Source organism: Cladophialophora yegresii, assembly GCF_000585515.1.
Source record: "Cladophialophora yegresii CBS 114405 chromosome Unknown aczIN-supercont1.1, whole genome shotgun sequence".
In the NCBI taxonomy this organism is placed as follows: Eukaryota; Fungi; Ascomycota; class Eurotiomycetes; order Chaetothyriales; family Herpotrichiellaceae; genus Cladophialophora; species Cladophialophora yegresii.
In genome coordinates, this window is record NW_006913045.1 from 2,213,554 (window position 1) to 2,236,850 (window position 23,297).

Consider the following 23,297-nt stretch of genomic DNA (forward strand, 5'->3'; position numbering starts at 1 on the left):
ACAGAGAGCATCGAGACGTACCCGTTTCTGGGAAATGGCCGAAGACGCATTTGCCCGCCCGAGGTAGCGACTGAGATCGCATTGTAGAAGCTCAAGTTCTCTTCCATCTGATCAGCGAGCTTTTGGGCAAGCGGCTTCGGAGCCGGAATATCAAAAGCTGCAGCTTTCCGACCTTCACTGACCACTTCCTTGTTGACTCTGTTCCAATGCCAAAAAGCACCACCATCTCGAGGGTCGAACAGGCACACCACCCACCTCTCACCCTCGAACAGGGCCTTACCCCAAAAACCAGTGATTCCCCTATCACAGTGCCGGATCCGCAAGCCCACGAGAAAGTCCAATGAGCTCCGTTGTCAAGACAACACCAGGCAGAATCCCGTAACCCGGACGCGCGTTCATGAAGAACAAGTCCCGAGAATGGTTGGTCGATCGGATAGACCAGAGATGGTAGGTCCTAGGATGATTTGTTGACAGTTTTGTACCTTTCTATCCCTGGTCAGTCACATGGTATGGCTTTGGATCGGGGTAATCACGGAAGGGCTCAGAGCCTGCATGAGCATGGTCGACGCCATACCTGCAAGGCAGTGGTTTAGCCGAGCCGACCGATGTTCCACCAGCCCTCAAAGGTCGAATTGTTTCGACCATTCTCAGCTCCTGCAACATCTCCAGTCGATAGGGCAAAGTGCTGTGTTCGTTTCGTCGAGATGGTCACCAAACACCGATAGATGGAATAACGATATTTGGCGATCGAATGCCAGAGCTCACCGGGGAAGAGTCCATAAGCATTGGTCGACAACGCACAGAGCGCCAGCGGAGGACTTGCTATTGACCTTGCACCTCGTCACGGCAGCTATTCGCTGTTTCTACAAGGTTCGGCAAGATCCTTACTATATCTCACATACTAATGGAGATGCGATGACGCTATTCGGCTGGGATTTGGCTCCGTGGACGGTAGAACGGGAGATGTACGCCGTACGTCAAGGAGTGGAAGATCATGGCCGTGCAAGATGGTGAGGACTAACAGTGCCGACGTTGATCGGCACGAGACCAAGTCGTGGGAGCAGATGGGTTCAACGCCCACGGAACTCCATACACGCGATGCGATGGGTCGAAGATACTCGCGTGGCACGATAGAGGGCGTAGTCTCGCCTAGACTGCGGCTCGTGCAGGGACAGGTCTCCTGTGCGTAGCGAGAGTCAGACAGACGTTGCGAGAGCTCAGAGGCATATACTAGAAGCTCGTGGGCCCCGCCGTGGACGGAGGAGCACAACGTGTGTGGAACGTGGCCACAGCGAGATTAATTACCAGATTGCCAGATTGACAGGCTTGCTTAGCTTGGAGCCAACGGGCTTGGCAGTGCTTCGGTGGCGGAGGATCGACGCGAACGCACCTTTATCGTCCTCGTCTTTCGCCTCCCATTCGAAGAGCACAATCTTGTACGAAGGCGATGTCATGATACTCACTGTAATGGTGGTAATGATTATCTTTTGGTGCTCACCCATCCAGACCGCCAAGCCTACACGGTAGCATTGCTTCTTCTCAGAGAAGCCAAAGCTGCGAGCTGCCGAGGTATGTCGTCCTTTGTCGTGCTGGCCGTACTGTGGTACCCGCAACCTGATCGGATATCGCTGTGGCACACGACTAAGCGCCAAAAGCATTCTGGAACGCGCGTGGAAAGTCAAGCATCGACGCTTGTGCCGCGAATAACCAGGGCCGGTAAAGCTGATCGGCCGCAAGCATCCGGCTGCTATTTCACACAATCGACCGCTAGGTCGCCGCCACCGAAGTCACTCGACCACTGCTTGCAATACCAAGACTTCTCCCCATGTCGCCAAGTCCTTGGGATACATCGCTGTCCTGCCGCCCCTCAATAAATTGATAACGAATGCCAGGACACCTTCCGCATTAGTGCGTCACTCCGGTTGATGTTCCAAAGGATTTTCCAAAAGATGTACGCCTTCCCGATTCTGATGGCGAACTTCAAGAGAGCCTTGAGATATAATTATGTCGTCGTGGTGGCTCCAGGTGCATCGCAAGGTCGACTCCTGCCATCCATGCTTCCATTCCCAACGTCAAGATGAGCGCAATCGCAACCAACGAAGCTCCCATCATCGCGCAGGCGAAGGTGGACGAAGCCGCCTTGGCTGGCACCGCGACGGAAAGCGCCTGGGACGCGGCTCGATCGACGTCAACTCCTTCCAAGACACTGGCTCAACGCTTGACGATGAAGTTACCGAGGCCGATCTTCATACGCTTCGTCGAGTGTCGGGCAAGATTCCCTGGACAGCCTTCACCATCGCCTTCGTCGAGTTGTGCGAACGATTTTCCTACTATGGAACTACGGTAGTCTGTAGGTGGCGCATTCCGACCCCAGAACCTCAAGCGCTGCTGCTAATTAACCATCTTCAGTTGTCAACTTTATCCAACAGCCTCTTCCCGAGGGGTCCACCACCGGTGCTGGCAAGTCGGGCCAGTCCGGTGCGCTGGGCATGGGCCAGCGAGCCTCTACCGGCCTGGTGACATTCAACCAATTTTGGGCATATGTGATGCCTTTACTGGGCGCATACAGTACGTCGTCCTCGCTCGACACATCCCCTCTGAAAGAGAAAGTATCCGAGTCTAACCGGACTTCGTGCAGTGGCTGATGCTCATTGGGGCCGTTACAAAACCATCCATGCTGCCATCATCTGCGCTATGGTCGGACACGTCATCTTGACAGCATCAGCAGCCCCGAGTGTCATCCAGAATGGCAGCTCAGCCCTCGGCGCTTTCACCATCGGTCTCATCATCCTGGGCGTTGGGACTGGTGGCTTCAAATCCAACATCTCTCCCCTCCTGGCCGAGCAGCAAACGGACACCAAGAAGCGGATTGAGGTCCTCCCGTCCGGCGAGCGTGTCATTGTCGACCCAACGGTGACAACCTCTCGCATATTCTTGTACTTCTACCTCTGCATCAACATTGGCTCACTCGTCGGACAAATCGGCATGGTAAGCCTTTTCGGCTCGCTCCGAGATCTGCTGGGTACCCGCTAACAGCTACATTTCAGGTCTACGCCGAGAAATACGTCGGCTTCTGGCTCGCCTACATGCTACCGACCGTCTTGTTCCTCTTTGCGCCCGTCGTGCTGGCCCTCTGCCGCAAACGCTACGTCTTGACCCCTCCCACAGGCTCGGTCTTCGCCAAGTTCTGGAAGCTGTGGGCCTACGCCACCAAAGGCCGATGGAGCATCAACCCCGTCAGGACATACAAGAACTTCTCGGCGCCCGACTTCTGGGAGCGCGTCAAGCCTTCTCGCATCCCCGCAGCTGAACGGCCCGCGTGGATGACCTTTGACGACGCCTGGGTCGAAGAGGTCCGTCGCGGCCTCAAAGCATGTGCTGTATTCCTCTACCTGCCTCTGTACTGGCTCGCGTACGGCCAGATGACCGGCAATCTGACGTCTCAGGCTGCGTAAGTCCACTTCTTGCATCTCCTAACCCCCCTGTAGCGAAGCGAGCTGACAGATCTCCCCATCAAGCGTCATGGAACTCAACGGGGTCCCCAACGACATCATCCAGAACCTCAACCCCATCAGCATCATCATCTTCATCCCCCTCATGGACTTTGTCATCTACCCGGCCCTCCGCAAGGCGCGCATCAATTTCACGCCCATCAAGCGCATCGCGTTCGGTTTCGCGCTCGCCTCGCTGGCGATGGTCGCCGCGTGCGTCATCCAAGTGTACATCTACCGGATGAGCCCCTGCGGCCACAGGGCCTCGGACCCGGACTGTTCGGGCCCGGCGCCCATCAATGTGTGGGTGCAGACGGTGCCGTACGTGCTGATCGGCTTCTCCGAGATCATGGCCAGCATCACCTCGCTCGAGTACGCGTTCACAAAGGCCCCCTACAACATGCGCTCGTTCGTCATGTCGATCAACCTGCTCATGAACGCCTTCTCGTCCGCCATCGCGCAGGGGCTCGTGGCATTGAGCGCCGACCCGCTCCTCGTGTGGAATTATGGGCTTGTCGCCGTCCTGGCCGGCGTCGGCGGCGTGTGCTTCTGGTTCAACTTCAAAAAGCTCGACAGCGAGGAGGATAAGCTCAACATGTTGCAGGCGAGTTCGTACACGGGCAAGCGGAAGAGCGTGGCCAGTCGGGGCGGCAGTGTCGCTGGGTCGGGGACCCAGGAGATGTATGCTCAGAAGAGCGAGGCCTAGATGGTCGATCGCTGTATGTATAGATATCTCGATCCCGGTAGGCGTGTGCTTGGTGGAGTCGACCTGGACAGTGTGATAGTGCACAGTACACACACTGCGGCGTCATGACACAGACAGACAGACAGACAGACTGCCTGAAGCATGCAAACAAACTTTCAACCATCAATTCACTCTGTAATTCATTCAGGCAGTGATTACAAAGGGAATCGTGCTCGGTCGAGCAAAAGCTAGACAGCTACACCACTTGACAGCATCGTAGTAATCACAGCATGTATGCCGCCCTATGCGTACGCGGCCAGTGGCTCTTTGCACTCGATCCATGATACCAATGTCCCCATCCCGTCGCGTCGACCCCGTATCCGTGCTTGTTCCGTTTCTAGCCCAAAAAGAAAATGCATTAAGTTCATTAGAGCCAGCCGGTGCCTGCACCCATGACAGACGCCCCATTAACCCACCCACCCATCAGTATATCGTTGCACAGTCCCCGTATCACAAAGCATCACAACTCTGTCGACAGCGGGCCTTTGGGATGGAAGATATCGAGAGGCATCGCCTCCCCAAGTTACGCCGGACGCAATACCCTCCACATCAAATACAAGTCTGTGCCATTCAGTGATATCCGTTTGTTCTCGGGGGGCCTCTCTGCGAGTATGCCGCCGAGCCGGCTGCAAAGTAGGGATGATTGCATGCCGCCTTGGCTGATATTCTGTGGGCAGGGTCGTATTCGAGCATTGCTTCGATCAGCTCCAGGCCTGCTGGCTCGAGGTTGGGCACCAGCTTGGACATGGGTTCCCTTCGCCATTTGGGGAAGGAAGTCTTGAAGTCAGGGAAGGAGGTCACGCCGGGCCAGGTGTTTTCGTCAGGAGTCCCAAGGAGCCTTAGATCCAAGGTCAGCAAGGGTGACAGCAAGTGAGCACAGATGACACATACTTGAAGATCTTGAAGATCTCGTCGATTTCAGAGTCGCCTGGGAACAAGGGTTTACGGGTGCACATCTCCGCGAAGATGGCGCCGACGGACCACATGTCTACACCAGTGGAGTATTGGCGGCCGCCGAGAAGAATTTCTGGCGCGCGGTACCATAGTGTGACGACCTGGTAGGAAAGTAAGCAAAGGCAGTAGCATCGAGCAGTTGCAGGTGTTAGCCTACCTCGTGCGTGTATGTCCTCAATGGCACACCAAATGCTCGAGCCAGGCCAAAATCAGCCAGTTTCAGGTTGCCCTCTCGATCGATTAGCAGATTCTGAGGCTTGAGATCGCGGTGTAGGACTCGGTGGCTGTGGCAATATCGCACCCCTTCAACCAGCTGGGCCATAAATTTCTTGACCATATCCTTGCCGAGTCCCAGTCTCTGCATGTCCATTGTCGAACCTTCTGGTAGAGCCTTGCCGCGGCCGCCATCCGACACAGGCAATGCCTCCATGTATTTCTTGAGATCGCAGTCAAGGAACTCAAAGACGAGGTATAACTTGTGGCCGTCGGCGTGGACGATGTTGAACAGGCGCACGATATTGGGGTCGTTCATCTCTTTCAGCAGCGAGATCTCGCGAATCGCGGTGCTGGGCACGCCTTCATCTTCGGCCTCGAGGCGGATTTTCTTGAGAGCGACGATTCTACCACCATTGGACAGGTCTCGAGCCTTGTAGACAACTCCGTACGTGCCTGCACCGGTGGTGTTAGACAACTGTGCAGTGTGGAAGTGTGACTGGGGCATGTCTGACCTTCGCCGATCTTCTCGATCTTCTGATAGTTCTCCATTATTCCCCCAAGCTTTTATCGATTCATGAAACAGCCTGACGGTGGAAGTTCGGAATATGTAGGAGAGAGAATATGCGGTGGAAAGTGACAAAGGGGCTGCCTCCAATATGAATGAAATCTCCTTGGAGCCTTGTGTGAAAGCGATGCTGTCGCGGTCGATTGATGTTGGATCGGGAATTCTGTAGGGTCTTACGCAAGTACTCACGAGATACACGCTACTGCCGACCAGCTGCGAACATGAAGTGGGTGTAAGTTGCTGGATCGTGGTCTGAAGCACAGTGTTTGTTTGGTGTTTTGACGCGTTTGATTGGCGGGGGGAACGTGGTACCTGCCAAGCCTTTTTCCCGCCGCATTTCGATGGTGAAGTTCGGCTCAATTGCGGGATGGACGAGGGTGAGAGTGAAAAGAGATTTGACTTGTTGACTCATCTTTACTTGTCAATGACAACAGGCTCCTAGTTATATCCTGCTCGTGGGTTCAGTCGTCCTTGCGTTGTCGCTCTTGCTCGAATCCTTCCCACCGCCGCTGTCTTTCACCCACATTCAGCGACATTCGACCGATCACCACCCCGCGCCCACTATGGCGGGCAAAGAGCTGTCTCCGCATGAGAAGCTTGCTCTGGTCAAAGATCAGCTGCAAGAAGTCCTACATGAAGATATCTTGGAGAATGTCATCCTGAAAGAGCAGAGACCGCTGGTCATTTACTGGGGCACAGCCACCACGGGCAGACCACACTGCGGTTACTTTGTGCCTATGATGAAGATTGCGCACTTCCTCCGAGCGGGCTGCAGGGTAAAGATCCTCCTGGCCGATATCCACGGCTTTCTCGACAACCTGAAAGCGCCCATTGAGCTGGTCAAGTTCCGTGCGGAATACTACAAGTACATCATCCAGTCACTGCTCAAGGCGGTCGGCGTCAGCTTGGAGAAGCTGGAATTTGTCCTGGGTTCATCCTACCAATTAAGTTCTGACTACACCATGGATGTCTTTCGATTGAGCAGTGTAGTCACGGAGCACGATGCGAAGAAGGCTGGTGCAGAAGTCGTCAAGCAGGTCGAGAATGCTCCGCTGTCAGGTCTTATCTATCCTTTAATGCAAGCACTTGACGAGCAGCATTTAGGGGTTGATGCGCAGTTTGGCGGTGTCGACCAGCGTAAAATCTTTGCCCTCGCTCAAGAAACACTGCCAAAAATTGGCTACAAAGAACGAGCTCATCTGATGAACGCCATGGTCCCTGGCCTGGCTGGCGGTAAAATGTCCGCATCGGACCCTGACTCCAAGATCGATATCCTCGACACCGCTGATGCCGTGCGGAAGAAGCTGCGGAAAGCCTTCGCCGCTGCAAAAGAAGTGGAAGGAAACGGGATCATCTCGTTTGTCGAGTATGTGCTATTGCCCATAAGTGCCCTGAAGCATTCCGAAGGCCAAGGAACGTTCGAGTGCAAGCGGAGGGAAGGGGAAGGAGAACCATTAGTCTACCACGATATCAAGACTCTGAAGGAGGACTACCTGGCAGATAAACTCACGCCGCAACTGCTCAAAGCTGGCGCCACAGAAGCCCTTGTCGACCTGCTGGCCCCGATCCAAGCAGAATTTCAGGCTTCCCCCGAATGGCAAGATATTGAGAGGAAGGCGTATCCTCCTGCAGAGCCGGCCAAGAAGAAGAAGCAGCCAAAGGACAAAGGCTCAAGATACCCAGGCGCAAATGTGACTACCAACCTGGACGGATCTATCGAAGGCCGTGGTAAGGAGCAAGTCGAGGTTGGCCATACAGCAGAAGAAGCGATGTCGAATCTCGAGATCAACGGCCAGGCTCCATGAGAGGTGCGGCGTGACGCTGATAATCTCGGAGCAATCCTTCGAGGACGATGGTAGATTTCAGCACAACTGTCAATGTTCAGCCTGCCACCTGCGACCCACACTGGCATCAATGCGACGCAGTGTGCAGATGGAGATTCCTCAGCTCCAAGGGAGACCGTTCGCCGGCTCACACCTCGCATAAGCAATGTCACCATGATCGCTGCTTCCTGCAAGACTAGTAATGCAAATAATCGACGAGCCTTCGAGTTCCTCACGCGCATCCACTAGCTGAGGATAGTAGTCTTCTGGAATTCCACGGCTTGATTAATCTGGATGCTGGGCTGCTGACGATGGGGATGAATGTGCGTCTGTCTTTTCTCCCTCTCGGCGATACTCTCGGCGTTTCTGCTATTGCGTCCTCTGGCCTTCCGGCACTTGACCTTGTTCAATGGGTCCATCTCGGGCGTTACCAGCTCCTCCAATCTGCAAGCTCAGGCACTCACAGCTACTCCGTATGGGTTTTTGCAGAGATTAGTCTGCGTTCACTGTGCGCCTTAAGGCTCGCCCTGCTCGCATTATGGTAGCAACAGTGCGCTCGCATGCATTCGCCAAGGAAGTTCGCACAATAGATGCTCCATACCGAATCCCTCGCGCCCCCAAGCCGCAAGGAGCTTCCGAAATTAGTAAGATTACTCACCCAGTCCTCCGTACTCTGCAAGCCATCTGGTACCGATCACCGTACCTTCAGAGTGCTGCAGCGGCGTCCGCGATCTCGCAACGCTGTTCCATGGCCGAGGCTAAATCTGGATGTCACGGCTCCAGAGTCTTGTGCCTGCGCATGATGATGGCACTCTGCATGAGTCGAGGCCCAGCCAATCTTTCACAACGCTGCCTGAATGATAGTTGGTGTTGTGGTACCGATCGAAGGAGACTACATTGACAACATTGAGCGCGGAAGCCGGAGACTGCGAAGAGCCTACGGCCCTGTCCTCGACTGCACTGGTTGATAGACTCCGGGACGCGACTGCCAGAGTCAATAAAATGTTTTCGAGAATCGGGCGTCATCGCACAGAATGACGCTTCATCCCAAGACTAAACAGGTAAACAGTCGTGCACAGTGCAGCAAAGATGTGCTTGGCTCATGCTCGCTTTCGAACGCCAACACTGCTTCCCCTCCTAAACACGAAATCGCGCGCCACCCACGCAACCCTCCCGGTCGGCTCTTTTCACACTTTGTTTCTGCACACAACCTAAAGAGCCACGAGAGCGTACACAGAGTGACGACAGGATCGCCAATGATAGCCACCGTCTAGCGAGAGGCGAAGCGAAATATCCGGCGATATGCCTACAAGTTTACCAGTATACACCTGCTCGTAGTGGTGACGTTGCCGGGATGTACCTAATACACACCCGGCTGAGATCTCGATGCAACTATCAAGGTCAGCTTTACACCAGGAACATTATTCGCAGCTGAACGCAGATGTCACAGCCACAGAAAGCGAACACGGCGGGAATGCCACGAAGAGAACAAGCTCTCGGCGTTCACGTTTATCTCCATGTTCTTGTGCCTCTGTGGTACCCATTGAAGCCCCAGCTGCGAAAGTGGCAGTATACCCGAGGCTGAGACAATGTCGAAATCCTCGTTGCGAACATGGGCTGCGGAGAGATAGTCGTATCTGATCAAGCCGCTCATTTGGCGAGTGGCACCCTACCGGCCCACCATTCTTGGGTGCGAAGATCTCTGGAGCAACCCCAGATTTTCATTTCGCCGAGCGTTGACTGAGTGAGACCTTGTGCTCTCAGAACAGCGCCGCGGACTGTGTATTGGCCCGGTCACAAACCTGGACCCAGAATCTTGAGGCAAACAGTGGAGAAGATCCGAACTTGTGGAGGGGGCGGACACCGGACAGAGTGCGGGGTTTTCCATGTCACAAGAAGCCAAAGCGCAAAATCAAAGGCGTCTAAAAACGCCTCTTGGGTCAGCAGCCCAGCTGATCGTATGGTGGACCGCCGCCGAGCTCGGCAATGGTGTCCTGAATTGGGACAAGCAATGTACATGGGACAGCGAGGCTGGTGCCCATCATCGAAATCCCTCCACTCTTTTCGCGACCGATTCTGCGATCCCGAGTGCCTGTCTACCAGTCACCGCACATGCCGACCAACGACATCTCTCGTCTTGTTTTGCTTCATCCTGCTTCCTCGCTGCTTATGTGGGAAGCCCAGGGCATGGCCAAGCTGCCCAGGATCCTTGTAAGGTCTTATTGGATTGGAGGTCGGCGACACCAGACCTTGCCAATTCGCTTCCCGGCCCGACTGGCTGCTTGTCAAGCCACGATACAGTTTGAGCGACGTTAAGTGAAGTGACTACAAGCCTGATCATGCGAGCTCATCCCAGAGACCCACGCTGATTGGGAGTTTCCCCGAATACCTTTCACGAAGCGCAGGTTACGACGTACCTTCGATAGGCCCGAATTGGCATGCAATCTCACAGCTACCCCTAGCTCCTTGAGGAAGCACTGCGTCATTTGAGCTGAAGAGGGAGTACAGCTGGACAGCAGGTACGGTTTGTATATGTATGCAGCACCCTTCCTCGTAGACCCGGTCTTCCCATTTCCTCTGTACTAGGAATCACATCAGTCCTTGCTCGGGTCTCCGAAAGACCTTGTCGTCGTGTCCCTGGTACCCTCCTTTCATTGAGCCTAAACGCAACTACCACGATGAGTTTCGCACACGACGAAGAGAGTGGCCCAGGGCGTGGTGGCAGGCACATGAGTGTCTCTCACTATGCCAACAACATGGGAGCTCCCACGTACGATACGACGAGACGAAGGTCTTCAATCGTCCCCGCGGCGGCCCTGGGAGCACCACAGAGCGAGACAGTGTTCAATCAGAAGGATGAAACTCTTCGCAAGATGTCCGTCGCCGTTCCCAACCTTGCTGAGCTCTCGGCCGACGCCAAAGCCGCTGCGGAATTGGAGCGCAAGATGGGTTTTCGCGAGGGTTGCCGACTATACCCCAAGGCCATCCTCTTCTCTTTCTCCCTTTCTCTGGCCGTCGTCATGGAAGGTTACGATACCTATTTGCTCGGCAACTTCTTCGGATTGACAACTTTTGCTCGAAAGTATGGCTCCCCTGCAGGCATTGTCGATGGTGTTCAGACCTACCAAGTTTCGGCCTCGTGGCAATCCGCACTTTCAAACGGCACTGCTGCTGCTCAGATCATTGGGCTTTTCCTCAATGGTATCATCTCTGAGAGGATCGGATACCGCTGGACGATGATCGGCTCGCTGATTTTCATCTGCGGCACCATCTTCATTACGTTCTTCGCCGTCGATGTCCAGATGTTGCTTGCTGGTTACGTTTTGTCAGGGCTTCCTTGGGGAGTCTTCCAAACATTGACCACGACATACGCTGCCGAAGTCACCCCAGTTCCCCTTCGACCATACCTGACCACCTACGTGAATCTTTGCTGGGTTATCGGCCAACTTATTGCTGCCGGCGTCCTCAAAGGCTTTGTCAGTGCAACCGACCAATGGGCATACCGCATCCCCTACGCCATCCAGTGGGTCTGGCCTATTCCCATCGCCCTCGCCGCATTCCTCGCACCAGAAAGCCCGTGGTGGCTTGTGCGGCACGGCAAACTCGATCAGGCTCGTGCTGCGCTGCTCAAGCTGACCTCAAGGAAGAACACCGAGTTCAATGTTGAAGATACACTGGCGATGATGATTCACACCAACGAGCTTGAAATCCAGCAAACTGCTGGTACCACCTACCTGGACTGCTTCAAGGGTGTGGACCGTCGGCGAACCGAAGTTACCTGCATCACCTGGCTCATCCAACAAACCTCTGGTTCTCCCATGATTGGGTGGGGCACCTATTTCATGATTCAGGCCGGCCTGAGCGAAGCCAACGCATACTCCCTCGGTGTCGGCCAGAGCGCCATGGGCTTCTGTGGAACCGTCCTGTCGTGGTTCCTGATGCCACATTTCGGTCGCCGCACCTTGTACCTCTGGGGCCAGATCGTCATGTTCGTCGTCCTCGTCATCATTGGCGGTCTTGGTGTGCCTAGTTTGTCCACCTCGGTCGGCTGGGCATCCGGGGCTTTGATCCTGATTCTTACCTTCGTCTACGATTTCACCGTCGGCCCCGTCTGTTACTCTCTCGTGGCGGAACTCCCATCCACTCGTCTTCGAATCAAGACGGTTGTCTTGGCGCGAAACGTGTACAACATCATGGGTATCGTCGTTGGCACCCTGCAACCACGTATGATGAATCCCACGGCCTGGGGCTGGCGTGGAAAGACATGCTTCTTCTGGGCTGGTCTCAACTTGCTCGGCTTTGTCTGGAGCTATTTCCGTCTCCCAGAACCCAAGGTAGGTACCCTTATCTCGATGTGTCTTTGGACGTGTCTAACATTATTGTCAGGGTCTCACCTACGCCGAACTCGATGTCTTGTTTGAGAACAAGGTCTCGGCCCGCAAGTTCAAGACTGTCAAGGTCGACCCCTACCGTTCCGATAACCTTGTCATCGTCCCAGACGACGAGGGCGATTACTCAATGGCGGAGAAGAAGGGTTTCTGAGATACATCGCTCCGTTAGGGCCTGTAGCAGAACATCAACTGGATGTCTCTGGATGTCTCGTCCTCTCTTGCGTCTGCAAAGAGGTAATTAGCACGAGCTATGAGTAGTATATTCACTGTCGAGCAAACTGGTCGACTAATTGAATCTGTCGCACGCCTCTCTCTCGCTGGCCACTTTTTGGTCCTCCTCTTACGATGTACTGCTATGATCACGTTCCCTGTTAGGTGACAGGGTCTTTTGCCCATTGTTGACGCAAAATAACGGTGGGGCAGCCTTTTCTCCACCTGCCCCGCCTTGCTCATCACGTGGTCTCCCTCCGCCTGGAACCGGAGCTCGTCACAGCGTTCAGGGCCGGTGTTCGTCCAGACGGTGATCCACCATTACTCTGTACCGGCTGCTCGTTTCGGTCGCAATTGCTGCGTGCACAAAATGTCGTCGTTTCGTCCCCATGGGTGTGCAAGTGTTGCCGTGAGGGGGCACTTTCCTTGCTGTCAAGGCAGCCGACGTCAACAGCGGTACTGGCCCGCGAAACTTGGGACTTTTGTCTTGTGCGACACAAAGTCTCACTTGAGCTCGTCTAGCCTATCGACTCATCTCGGCCATCCTTGAACCATGCCCAAAGGCCCTGGATTTTCTACACCTGCTCCCTCTCAGCCGCACCTCTAGACCAAAAGCCACAATGGTGCAGAATGATTCGCTCGACGCCCTTGATTTACCGAGTCCTCGTGTCACTGGCCGCACGAGATGCAAGGCCGCTCTAGGCGCCACACTTCACTGCCAGCATGGATTGATGCGGCCGCCAACCGGTCGAGCTCCCATGCTCATGTCTTGGAGCTCTCACAGCCTCATTCTCTTCATACATTTTGCTTCTTGCTTTATTTGTTCCCCTTACACGCCTTCCTGGGTAGCTAAACTCTCTCGCTGAATGTATTCTACACGTGTCCGGCTCAATCTTGTGTTCCCAGGCTGCCACGAGTCGCACCTTGTGCTGTCCCTGCCGCCTTGCTTACACCACGAGATCGGATCTGAGCGCGTTCCGGTGTGGGTGCCAAGCGAGATCATTGATTCGCTCAAGCACTGTCTCCTGCTTGAAAAGACGCTCTAGGCGCCATGGATGACCGCAGAGACAATGTTGGAGGAGGTGGTCGATACTACGGCCCGGGCCCTGAGCTAAACATACCGCCACCCCAACCCAAGATGCGCCGCAAGATACGCCGACAGCCTCCACAGGAGACGGTGAACCAGTTCTGGGATCGAATGAACCCCAGATTCCCAGGTAAAATCTTTACGGTTCTCCCTGATAATCCCTATGCTCGGAAGAAGGCCGCAAAGACGCCCCATGGCACCGTCTCCGGCCAGCGCGCCGCGAAATCATACGAGGAAGCTCGCGCCGAATGTGAAAAGGACGTGAACAGGATTGTCAAGGAGTGTCGTCGACTCAATCAGAAGTATCGAGATCTGCACTTCGATATCGAGTGGGACCTGAAGTCGGGCCAGAGAAATTGCCTAGATGGCTTGAGCACGCCAGGCGATTCGATGAAACCGAAGGGCGTCAAGAGAATAACGGTTTGTTCCTTGTTTCCCCCGGATTAGCAGACGGGAGTGCTGAACTTCGTCAGGACATCTTCGAGAAACCCCAGTTCTTCATCAACGGTCCTACTGCTGGCGACGTTAGACAGGGCCGTGACGGGGACTGCTACTTGATGGCCGCACTCTGTGGCCTAGGCAATATGGAGGGTCTCATCGACAAGGTCTGCGTCAAACATGATGAAGACTGTCAAGCCGTCGGAGTATACGGCTTTGTTTTCTTTCGAGGTAAGACTCTGTCACTCGAATGCACGAGGCTCGATCGTTGGACTAAGGCTGTTCCCAGATGGCGAGTGGCAGCATACCATCGTCGACGATAAGCTCTACACCCGAGCGCCTGATTACGATGAAGCCCAAGATGAGCGCGTGGTTTGGGACGACATCAACCGCGTCGACAGCGCCGAGGAATACCGCAGGGCACACCTCACGGGCTCACGAGCACTATACTTTGCACAATGCAGCGAGGAAAACGAGACCTGGCTGCCGCTGCTTGAAAAGGCTTACGCGAAAGCTCACGGAGATTTTGCCTCTATTGACGGAGGCTTCACTGGGGAAGCCATCGAGGACCTAACAGGTGGTGTAACTACTGAGATCTACAGCACTGACATTCTGGATCGCGATGCCTTCTGGCGAGATGAGCTAATGCAGGTCGGACAGGAGTTTCTCTTCGGTTGTGCAACGGGCTTCTACGCGAATTGGCTTGACACTAGTGGTGTGCCCCGTGAGCGCGAAGGGATCTCTGAAGGTCATGCCTACAGCATCATGGATGCGAAGGAGATCAACGGCCAACGCTTATTGAAGCTGCGCAACCCTTGGGGCAAGAAGGAGTGGACGGGGAGGTGGAGCGACGGCAGCTCAGAGTGGACACCCGAATGGATGCAGCTGCTCGACCACAAGTTCGGGAACGATGGCATTTTCTGGATCTCGTACGAAGATTTGCTGAAGAAGTATCAACACTTTGATCGGACCAGGATCTTCGGTCCGGAATGGACCGTGACACAACGGTGGACCAGTGTCAGTGTTTCGTGGTCAGCTGAATATCACAGCACCAAGTTCTCGTTGACCCTGGAAGAAAAAGCCCGCGTCGTGATTGTCCTAGCACAGCTGGACGATACGTACTTCGGCGGCCTCGAGGGCGGTTACGGATTCGACCTCCAATTCCGCCTCGAATCTGACAACAAGGAGGACGAGAACGACTACATTGTCCGGTCCAACGGCAATTACGCCATGGCTCGATCGGTCAGCACGGACATCGAGCTGGAGGCTGGTACATACTCGGTCTTGATGAGGATCACAGCCACGAGGCACTCGGATCGGGAACATGTCGAGGAGATCCTTCCCCTCTACACCGCCACGCGCCGCGAAAAGCTCATTCAGATGGGTCTATCCTATGACTTGGCCCATGCGAAAGGCGTGCACGTGGAGACCGAAGCCGAGCGGAAAGAACGCAAAATGGTGGAAAAGAACCGGCGAGCCAAAGGACGAGAGAAAATGAAGCAGCAGGCCAAAGCTCAGGCCGAGAAAGATTGGAAGAGGGCGAAGAAGGAGCATGAACTCGACAAGAAAAGAAGAGCGAGGAAGAACCACTGGCGACAGAGGAAGAACCGCATCAACGACGGCTACGAAGAGGAGATAATAGTTGAGAGAAGGGTTGAAAGCAGAGGAGCATTTGACAGCCTGGATTCAGGGAAGCCTAACAACGGCATTGGAGCTACCAACGAAGCAGATGGAATAGTTGATGGGAGCGACAAAAAGCCAGCCGAACTCACCGAGGAGCTCAGTGGCACATCCAAACCAGAGGCCAAGCCGACCGAAGACGTCTCGGCTGAGCAGGTCGTTGAGCCTCTCGAGGATGTGATCAAAATCGTCGATGCCGAAACACAAGCTAACACACCTGAGACTTCTTCACATGCTCAAGCAACACAAGCGACCAAGCCAGCGACAGAAGCACCGGCTGAGGGCTCGAGACCTACACCAATTACGGAGATTAATGGCTCTACTGTCGTCACATCTGTTAAACCAGACGAGGACTCAAGGCCTATCCCAAATTCGGAGGCTAACGGCTCTGCTGTTGTCACAGACGTTAAACCCCTGTCGACTGCACCTCCACTATCCCAGCCAGAGCATCTCGCTAATGGCGTCTCTGTCGAAGGAGGAAATGCAGGAAAGCTTCGTCCTCAAGAAAGGAGTACCTCTGAGCCTCATTATGAGCGGCCTCAACGCAGTGACACCCTCGATACCACAGCTGCAATGGTCGGCATTGGCAGCGGCGCATATCTGACTCACGAACCCGAGGACAATGACTCTGGTAGAGGGCGAACCGAATTGCCACGCCGCCGTGGCAGCCAAGCGAACAACGACGAAGATTCAGGGGCAGACGGAGAAGAGCCAGGGTCGGCCTCGGACGCAGACTCCTTCCCTCCCTTCGAATGGGACTCCGAACTCGACTTCTCCGGCCCCCTCAGCGGCGACTCGGACGACTCCACATCGTCAATTTCCCAGCGCAGAGTTCGCCTCCGATATAGACCCCATTATATCCGCCGAGCGGGGAGAGGACGACGGTCGCGGTCTCCGCCCATAGGACCGATCCCGCCACCCGGGCCGAGAGATTTCATCGAGATCGTAGAGAAAGGCGGCAACCCAGACGCGGACGATGACAATGGACCAGACGAGACATGGAACGCCGTCTGCGTGGTTGGCCTGAGAGTCTACTCGGCGTTGAAAGGCGAAAAAGTCAAGTTGAAAGTCGTCAGACCGTGTGATGGATGCTCAGATGACGAGGAGGGACAAATTAAGAAGAAGGGCAAAGAGAATCACGGATCCAGAAATGGGGTTGGCGATGGCCATGGATCAGCTGGCAATACGAACGACGCCACTCTGGATCCGGACGATATTTCAAAGGGAGCCGTTGCGGCCGAGCCGGAGAGTACAGGTACTGTTGTCGAGCGGGAGGGACAAGTCAATGTGATGGACAAGGGGGATGAGTTGAGGTTGGGCACAAGACAGAACCAGTGGACGGGGCCGACGAAAAGGAGGAGGTCGCGGAGGGAGAGACAGCTGCCTAGAAGGTGATGTGGCGGGTGCAGTCTTGTGTCCCAAGGTTTTATTGCACTTTTTCCAATCTTCTTTTTAACTGTCCTTGCATTTGTCGGGGGCAATTTACTGTACAGACAATCTGATCCTCCCTCAGTCTCACCCTCATTCTTGGAGGCAGCTTCTTGAACCAGCAATCAAGCACCGCATCTACGCCATCGCCTACCTGCTGGTCTTACTCTTACTCTTACTATGGGTTCTCGTGACACTCCTCCCCCTCCCCCTCCTTCTTTTTCTTATTGACGAACAACAACGCCCCATACGCCGCACCCTGGACGCGCTCTGTAGCCACATTGTGAGAGGGTCGACCTTTATGAATTTCGAGTAGATTCGTGTATTCATATGGTGAAGGGCTTATATGATCCTAATTATGTGCTCCAGTATTGAGCACACTCGCTTCTTGGAGGTCTGCAAATGAAAGCATAATTAACGTGTAGAATACGTATCTGAAGAAATAATGTAACGAAGCACAAAAGCAGAAGCAATTGCGACGCCTGCTCGGGTAATCTCCATGTCGCCTAGCATCGCCAGATTTGGCAGCAAGTAAAGCGCAGCCCAGAACGTGAATCGACCGTTGCTCCACGCCGCTTCATGTTTCAAAGCGGGATTGTTGGCTGAGCTTGAACTTAGCACGCGGACCCTTCGGGCGAGGCAGACGCTGTGGCGTACGTGGCATGGATCCGTGTCAGCTGGGATGTTGCCCCCGAACCACCTGCTAGCAACCCGTCTCATTCAGCACGACTTTCCACCTAGCCTCGGACAGCTTGAGGTACTTCTTCATAGCGTCCTCAGCAAAGGGATCCTCCTCAGGACCGGCCTCAGAGCCTCCATGAAGTAGCACGCGATCCTGCATTCGCGCAACCAGTGGAAGCAAGTCCTTTGCCGCCGATGCCTCGAGACACTTCCGCAGGTGCACACAGATTCGCAGTCTCCAGTATAGCAGTGTTTGAATGCTGAAGCCACGCTTCGAAAGCCGTCGAAGTGAACCCTTGACGTCGGCCGACCTGGCAACTTCCATCGTCTTGTCCTTGCAATTGATGCCAAGCAAAATGTCGAAAGTCTCGAGCATGACAAACATGATGTGGATGTTGGAATAGTTGTGCCGGCCCGGTATGCGCGAGGGGTAGATGAGGAAGTATGACCGAAGCAGGTTGATCAGTGCTTTGTCGAACGTGCCCAGTTGGAGGCCACTGACCGCGAGGTGGAGTGAAATCTGGTCAAAGTCGCCAGCAGTGTACAGCTGTGGAAAGTCCAGGTATTGTGCTATACCATCCTCCCAAGCCTGACTTGCTCTGTCGTACGCTAGACGTCCTCCCTCTTCATCCGCCCGTAACTGCTCCAGTTGGCGAAGCACACCTTGCGCCAACGCCACATACTGGGCCGATAAGACGGGCATTCGGTCTTCAACCTCGGTGGCGGTCTTGGTGTCTTCAACGCATCTGGAACAGGTACATTCGAAATAGTAGTTCATCATGTGCTTTGCATTTCTTTCCTTGACGCACAGGGTAGGGTCGGAGTAGAAAATGGTGAGCTCTTCGCCCTTTTTGATGTCCCGAAGTGGAATGACCGTGGCGAATATGCTTCTTTGCTCTGGTTTGGGGTTGGATTCCAAGTTCCAGCCGCTTTCGACGGTATGCCATGGGCGATAGAGCATAGCGTTGGCATCGCAATTATGGTTGAACTTGGCGAAGAAGGGATCAAGCATAGTGCCGATGCCCCCGTGGACCGAGACGGGCAGCTCGATTGAGTTGGTTCGCATGACCCAGAACATTCTGGTGATGGTTTCTAGAGAAAGCTTTGAATTGGTGACGAACTTGATATCACGTACCATTGCCGTGATGTTGTTCTCAGGGGCGGCCTTCCAGATATCTTCATGCGAGACGACGTCGTTCGTGAGTGCGTTCCAATATTGTTGCGGTAGCAAGCCTTTGTCTTTCAGAAGGACGACACGCATAGCCGCTCGGATCATCATAGGAGGGAAGTTGTGGCGGTACAGATCGAAAATCCTGCACTCGAGTTTGTGGTACGCCTTCCAGGCCTTCGTCTGACATGCCTTGCCGCAGAATTTGACCTGGGAACACCCTGTACATGTTTTCAAACTCAGTTCTTCCTGAGCGGTGCCTTTGATGTAGGGAATGTGCGAAGACGTGACGGCCAGGCAAGAATAGCATGTGGTTGTAAGCTTCTCCGTCTCGAGAGCCATGAAGATGGAATATGGTAGAGCACAGATTGGCTCGTGGACAGAAATGTCGCGCCGCGCGAACAGACCTTCGCCTTTGACAGGGTCACGGCGGAATTCCATGGTCTCTGGTAGTTGCTCTCCGACTCCAACAGGACGGCATTTATTGGTGACGTCCAAGGATCCATTGTTCTCAACTCTTCCGTTCTGTTTGGCATTCTCGCAGGGCCTATCCATGACTGGGTCTTCATTCCGAACGGGCGAAATGTGAGGTGGCGCCGGATTGTCCGGCGTCCTTAAGACAGAAGCGGTCGTAGCTGGAGGAGACTGAGAGAACTCAGACTTGGCTGTTGATTGCGAGCCCTGGGTTGACAGAGCTGGCTGGAAGTTGAACGGAGGTCTCATTGCCATGGGAGCTCTCAGAAAAGCAAGAAGCTCTTGAGGAAGACCCAGGGTAGCGCCTGCTCTCTTATGCGGACAAGACCGTGCCAGCCCTGCTAGATTGAAATGATCTCAGAGTAACTTGCAAGTGACAAAAGCATGCTGGAAGTCACATGGGAAACGGCACCGGGCAGGTGCGTGTTGTGTGAAGTGAATGCTGAGCAACACGGATGCAAAGATCCGCTGTGCATGAGATGCGAACGGAGTCAAATGCCATGAATGCAAACCAGTCTTCCACTCGCAATAAAGCACAGAGCAGGCCAGCCCGACTATCTCCCAACCTTGAATGCCCGGCACTGAAACTGACATGGAGCAAGCGACGGCCTGGACTTCCCTGCCCAATGGAAGATGTTCCAAGTCCCAGCAAACACCACCACTCATTCACATCTCAATGTTTGCCCTCAGCAACAGCGTTGCCATAAGTCAGCAACTCCATAGCATCATCCTGCTCCTTCTTTACTCCCTGTTGTTGCCTGGTCTTCCTCTCCTTCCTCCTCTCCATCCTCATGTACTCCCTGACAGCCTCGCGGGCGATCAACCTCCGCTCCGCAGTCTCCTTCAACTCCCTCTCCTTCGCCAGCTGCTCTTTCGTGCCCGAAGGACCCTTCCAGCACTTCTTCCATTCCTTGAAGAACTTTCCGCTGGTGCTAAGTTGCCTGTCCGCGATCTTCTCTTCCTGTTCCCTGCGCTTCTGCTCCCTCCTGGCGTTGTAGTATTCCTCGTCTTCCGAGTCCAGATAATCTTCAGGGTCGCAGTCGGACTCAGCGTCGGAAACTAAGCACTCCTCTTCAAAAGCCAAGCCGGATTGAGATCGGCGGGCTTTTTCTTTCGACCATTTCCGCGTGGCGGAGGCGGCGATGCAGGCTGTGAGTGAGAGGGGAAGAGTGAAGACGAAGAGGAGGAAAATGACGAAGAAGATGCCAAAGACTACGTCTTCATCCATGCTGTAAGGTTGTGGTATGTCGACAGTCGGCGCTTAGAGTTGATGTTTAGAAATAATGTCGGTGGAAGAACAAGAGACCTTGAGTGCTAAGTGATACGTGGCGGAGGTATATACGTAAATGTCGCCACCTTCAAAATCAGGGTCCTACCCATGCGAGGCCATGGGGCGCACTGGGTCCTGCCTCTTCAACGCCACTCTCTGCCTCCGCTCACCATCCAGTACACGCAAAGTGCTACGATAGTTTAATAGACTGTTGTTTTCATTGCATCTGTCTGCTCTATCTGACCGTGTATTCCCCGTGCACATGGTTAGAGCAATCCTCTATCTGGGCAACTTGTAGAGGAATCCTGGTTCACGTGCCCCCTCATGTTCGTAGCATATGGAATCTGGGCTAGAGCCTCTTAAGTCAAAGCAGGCCCTTGCTCCATCACATGTCGATTCGTTTGCATCATGCATCCGCAACTTTTTTGTCAGGCTTTGTCGCACCTGAATCCTTGAAGCGTATCGTTACCCTCTGGTCTCAACAGGGAGCCGGCGGGGTTCTTCGACATACCGTGCTCTTAAAGATCACGAACGCTTCACGCCATGCACCCACCCATGATAATGGTACAAAAAAAGCAAGCCAATTGCTTTTGTGGAACAGCAGACTTGACGCAAGGCGCGTAAATGCAGCTCCGAAGAGTAGCTCACAACTCGTCGTGCTCCTGCACCCCACCCTCGTCAGTGTCGGCCAGCATGGTCTGGGCGGCATCTGCAGCCCCGCTGACCACGGACTTGACAGCATCAGCAACACCAGAAGAAGCCGACTCAGCGGCCGTGGTAGCTGCTGGGGCAGCCTTGGCCAAGGTGTCGCTGGCAGCCGAGGTCACGTCTTCCATCTCCTCGCCGTCTTTGCCAGCCAGGCCATCAACGCCGTGTTTGCCATTGTCCTTGATGAATGCGGCAAGGTCTTCGAGCGTCCTAGGGCCAGAGTATTCCACGGGCGAGTCTTTGGCACCGGCGGGGTAGAGCTTGATGGTCGGGAAGCCAGAGATCTCGTCCGGGACATCGTTCAACGTCGCATCGACCTTGGCGACAGTGACCTTCTTGGAGAAGTCGCTTGAGGTGTAGAGCTCGGCAAGCTTCTCGTAGGTAGGAGCAAGAGCCTTGCAGTGTCCGCACCAAGGAGCGTAGAACTCGATGAGAACATCCTTCGAGTCATCCAAGACGATGTCCTTGTACGAGTTTGCAACAACCACGGTGACAGGGCCATCCTGCTTTTCTGGGATTGGCTCAGACTTGATGCTTGGAGCAATCTTGCCCGCGACAAAGTCCTTGACGAAGGCGCCAATCTTCTTCTCTGTGAGGTCAGTGCCCTCGAACGGGTATTTCTCATTCTTGATCGTCTCTTGGATGGCGAACGAGGGGAATTTATCGGTCGGGAGATTCAGGTTTCCGGCGTGTGCACCAAAGGCCTTGGCATCGATCGTCGCAAAGTTGATCTTGCCCTTGTATTTCTCTGCGACGGGCTTGAGAGTTTCGGCAAGAGAGGCGCGCTCTTCGGGTGTCTCAGCGAAAATGTAGGCGAGAGGGATGCCAGCCTAGAAGCAATTAGTAGTCGAGCGTGGAGATTTGGAAGGAAGCACATACACCCATGTAGCCAGCATATGTCTCTGGGCCAACCTCGCCGACCAGAGGAGTTGAGGCAGTTTTGATGAAAGTCGTGATGGCATCGTCCGTGAAAGTGTCTGTGAAAGTGTTCTTGCCTTCATCAAAATCCTTGTAGAGAACAATGGCAGGTTGCTTGACACCTTCGGCTTTTGCAAGAGCGGCATCGTTGGAGGCACCGAAGATGTATTCATCTCTTAGTGACTCTGCAAGGGCTGTGTAGGTCTGGTTGGAGGATTTGTCATCGGCGGAGATGTAGGCCACCACCACAACTTTGTCGGTCGTCTTGAACTCATCCAGGGTGTCGGAAGTGAGTAGGGATACCGCAGGTAGTTGCTGCTTGGTCATGTATGAGACGATCCTGCACAGGGTTAGACAGTCGAGCTTAGATTGGTGCAAAGGAAGAACTCACGCAGGGGCTTTGCGTGCACCAGGGTATGGCTTGATGTTGTCGAGGCCACGGAAGATCTTGACGGTAGGGTAGCCTTCGACACCATACTCCTTGCACAGATCACCCTCGGCCGTGCAGTCAACCTTCGCCAAAGGAATGTTCTTCTCTTTCAGCGTGGTCGCGGCCTCTTCGTACTCAGGTGCCAAAGCTTTGCAGTGCCCGCACCAGGGCGCAAAGAACTCTGCAAGAACTAGGTCATTCTCTTTGATGAAATCCTTGAAGTCATCCGCGTGCAGGTCGTGAACATCACTGGCAGATGAGAGGGTCGCGAGGGCAAGGCCGACGGCGGCCAAAGGGGCGAATGATCGCATGATGAAGCCTTTTAATCAAGAATGTGCCAGCACAGGTTGAAGAGATTGTCACGTTAACGATCAAGTTGACAACAAGCTGGGGAGGTCGAAGGACGGTTTCGAGGACAGTTTCGAGGACTAGGTCTTTTTGAAGCCCAGGGGTCAAGCAACTTTTATGTTGCGGCTGGAGCTAGCCAGTGAAGGAGGCAAGCCACAATAATTCACTTGACACTGTACGGAGTAGAGGAGAGGTGTTCACTACTTTTTTGGGGTGTCACTTACAGTAGTTTGGCTCTCCACTTCAATTCACGGGCGATTCACTGGTCGCCT

At 54.3% G+C, this 23,297-nt stretch overlaps 8 protein-coding genes across 8 annotated transcripts; 4 read left to right on the forward strand and 4 right to left on the reverse strand.

Annotated features, from left to right (window-relative positions):
* Positions 1-2,077: 2,077 nt before the first annotated feature.
* On the forward strand, positions 2,078-4,197 carry A1O7_00783 (POT family proton-dependent oligopeptide transporter; the record flags this gene model as incomplete). Its single annotated transcript, XM_007754824.1, has 5 exons — positions 2,078-2,312; positions 2,410-2,568; positions 2,639-2,988; positions 3,048-3,451; positions 3,519-4,197. 5 exons carry the CDS (start codon positions 2,078-2,080, stop codon positions 4,195-4,197), a joined length of 1,827 nt encoding a protein of 608 aa, XP_007753014.1.
* A 609-nt stretch (positions 4,198-4,806) lies between these two features.
* A1O7_00784 (CMGC/CDK/CDC2 protein kinase) lies at positions 4,807-5,955 on the reverse strand (the record flags this gene model as incomplete). Its single annotated transcript, XM_007754825.1, has 4 exons — positions 4,807-5,074; positions 5,128-5,291; positions 5,348-5,859; positions 5,919-5,955. 4 exons carry the CDS (start codon positions 5,953-5,955, stop codon positions 4,807-4,809), a joined length of 981 nt encoding a protein of 326 aa, XP_007753015.1.
* Positions 5,956-6,534: 579 nt separating this feature from the next.
* A1O7_00785 (tyrosyl-tRNA synthetase) lies at positions 6,535-7,776 on the forward strand (the record flags this gene model as incomplete). The annotated part of the gene is made up of 1 exon (XM_007754826.1): positions 6,535-7,776. The coding sequence occupies one exon, from the start codon at positions 6,535-6,537 to the stop codon at positions 7,774-7,776; it is 1,242 nt and encodes a 413-aa protein (XP_007753016.1).
* Positions 7,777-10,472: 2,696 nt separating this feature from the next.
* On the forward strand, positions 10,473-12,336 carry A1O7_00786 (MFS transporter, SP family, general alpha glucoside:H+ symporter; the record flags this gene model as incomplete). The annotated part of the gene is made up of 2 exons (XM_007754827.1): positions 10,473-12,128; positions 12,181-12,336. 2 exons carry the CDS (start codon positions 10,473-10,475, stop codon positions 12,334-12,336), a joined length of 1,812 nt encoding a protein of 603 aa, XP_007753017.1.
* Positions 12,337-13,446: 1,110 nt separating this feature from the next.
* On the forward strand, positions 13,447-16,995 carry A1O7_00787 (uncharacterized protein; the record flags this gene model as incomplete). The annotated part of the gene is made up of 3 exons (XM_007754828.1): positions 13,447-13,902; positions 13,956-14,151; positions 14,210-16,995. 3 exons carry the CDS (start codon positions 13,447-13,449, stop codon positions 16,993-16,995), a joined length of 3,438 nt encoding a protein of 1,145 aa, XP_007753018.1.
* Positions 16,996-17,731: 736 nt separating this feature from the next.
* Positions 17,732-19,432, reverse strand: A1O7_00788 (uncharacterized protein; the record flags this gene model as incomplete). The annotated part of the gene is made up of 1 exon (XM_007754829.1): positions 17,732-19,432. The coding sequence occupies one exon, from the start codon at positions 19,430-19,432 to the stop codon at positions 17,732-17,734; it is 1,701 nt and encodes a 566-aa protein (XP_007753019.1).
* A 592-nt stretch (positions 19,433-20,024) lies between these two features.
* A1O7_00789 (uncharacterized protein) lies at positions 20,025-20,579 on the reverse strand (the record flags this gene model as incomplete). The annotated part of the gene is made up of 1 exon (XM_007754830.1): positions 20,025-20,579. The coding sequence occupies one exon, from the start codon at positions 20,577-20,579 to the stop codon at positions 20,025-20,027; it is 555 nt and encodes a 184-aa protein (XP_007753020.1).
* A 686-nt stretch (positions 20,580-21,265) lies between these two features.
* On the reverse strand, positions 21,266-22,988 carry A1O7_00790 (protein disulfide-isomerase A1; the record flags this gene model as incomplete). Its single annotated transcript, XM_007754831.1, has 3 exons — positions 21,266-22,159; positions 22,209-22,587; positions 22,639-22,988. 3 exons carry the CDS (start codon positions 22,986-22,988, stop codon positions 21,266-21,268), a joined length of 1,623 nt encoding a protein of 540 aa, XP_007753021.1.
* Between the last annotated feature and the right edge of the window lie 309 nt (positions 22,989-23,297).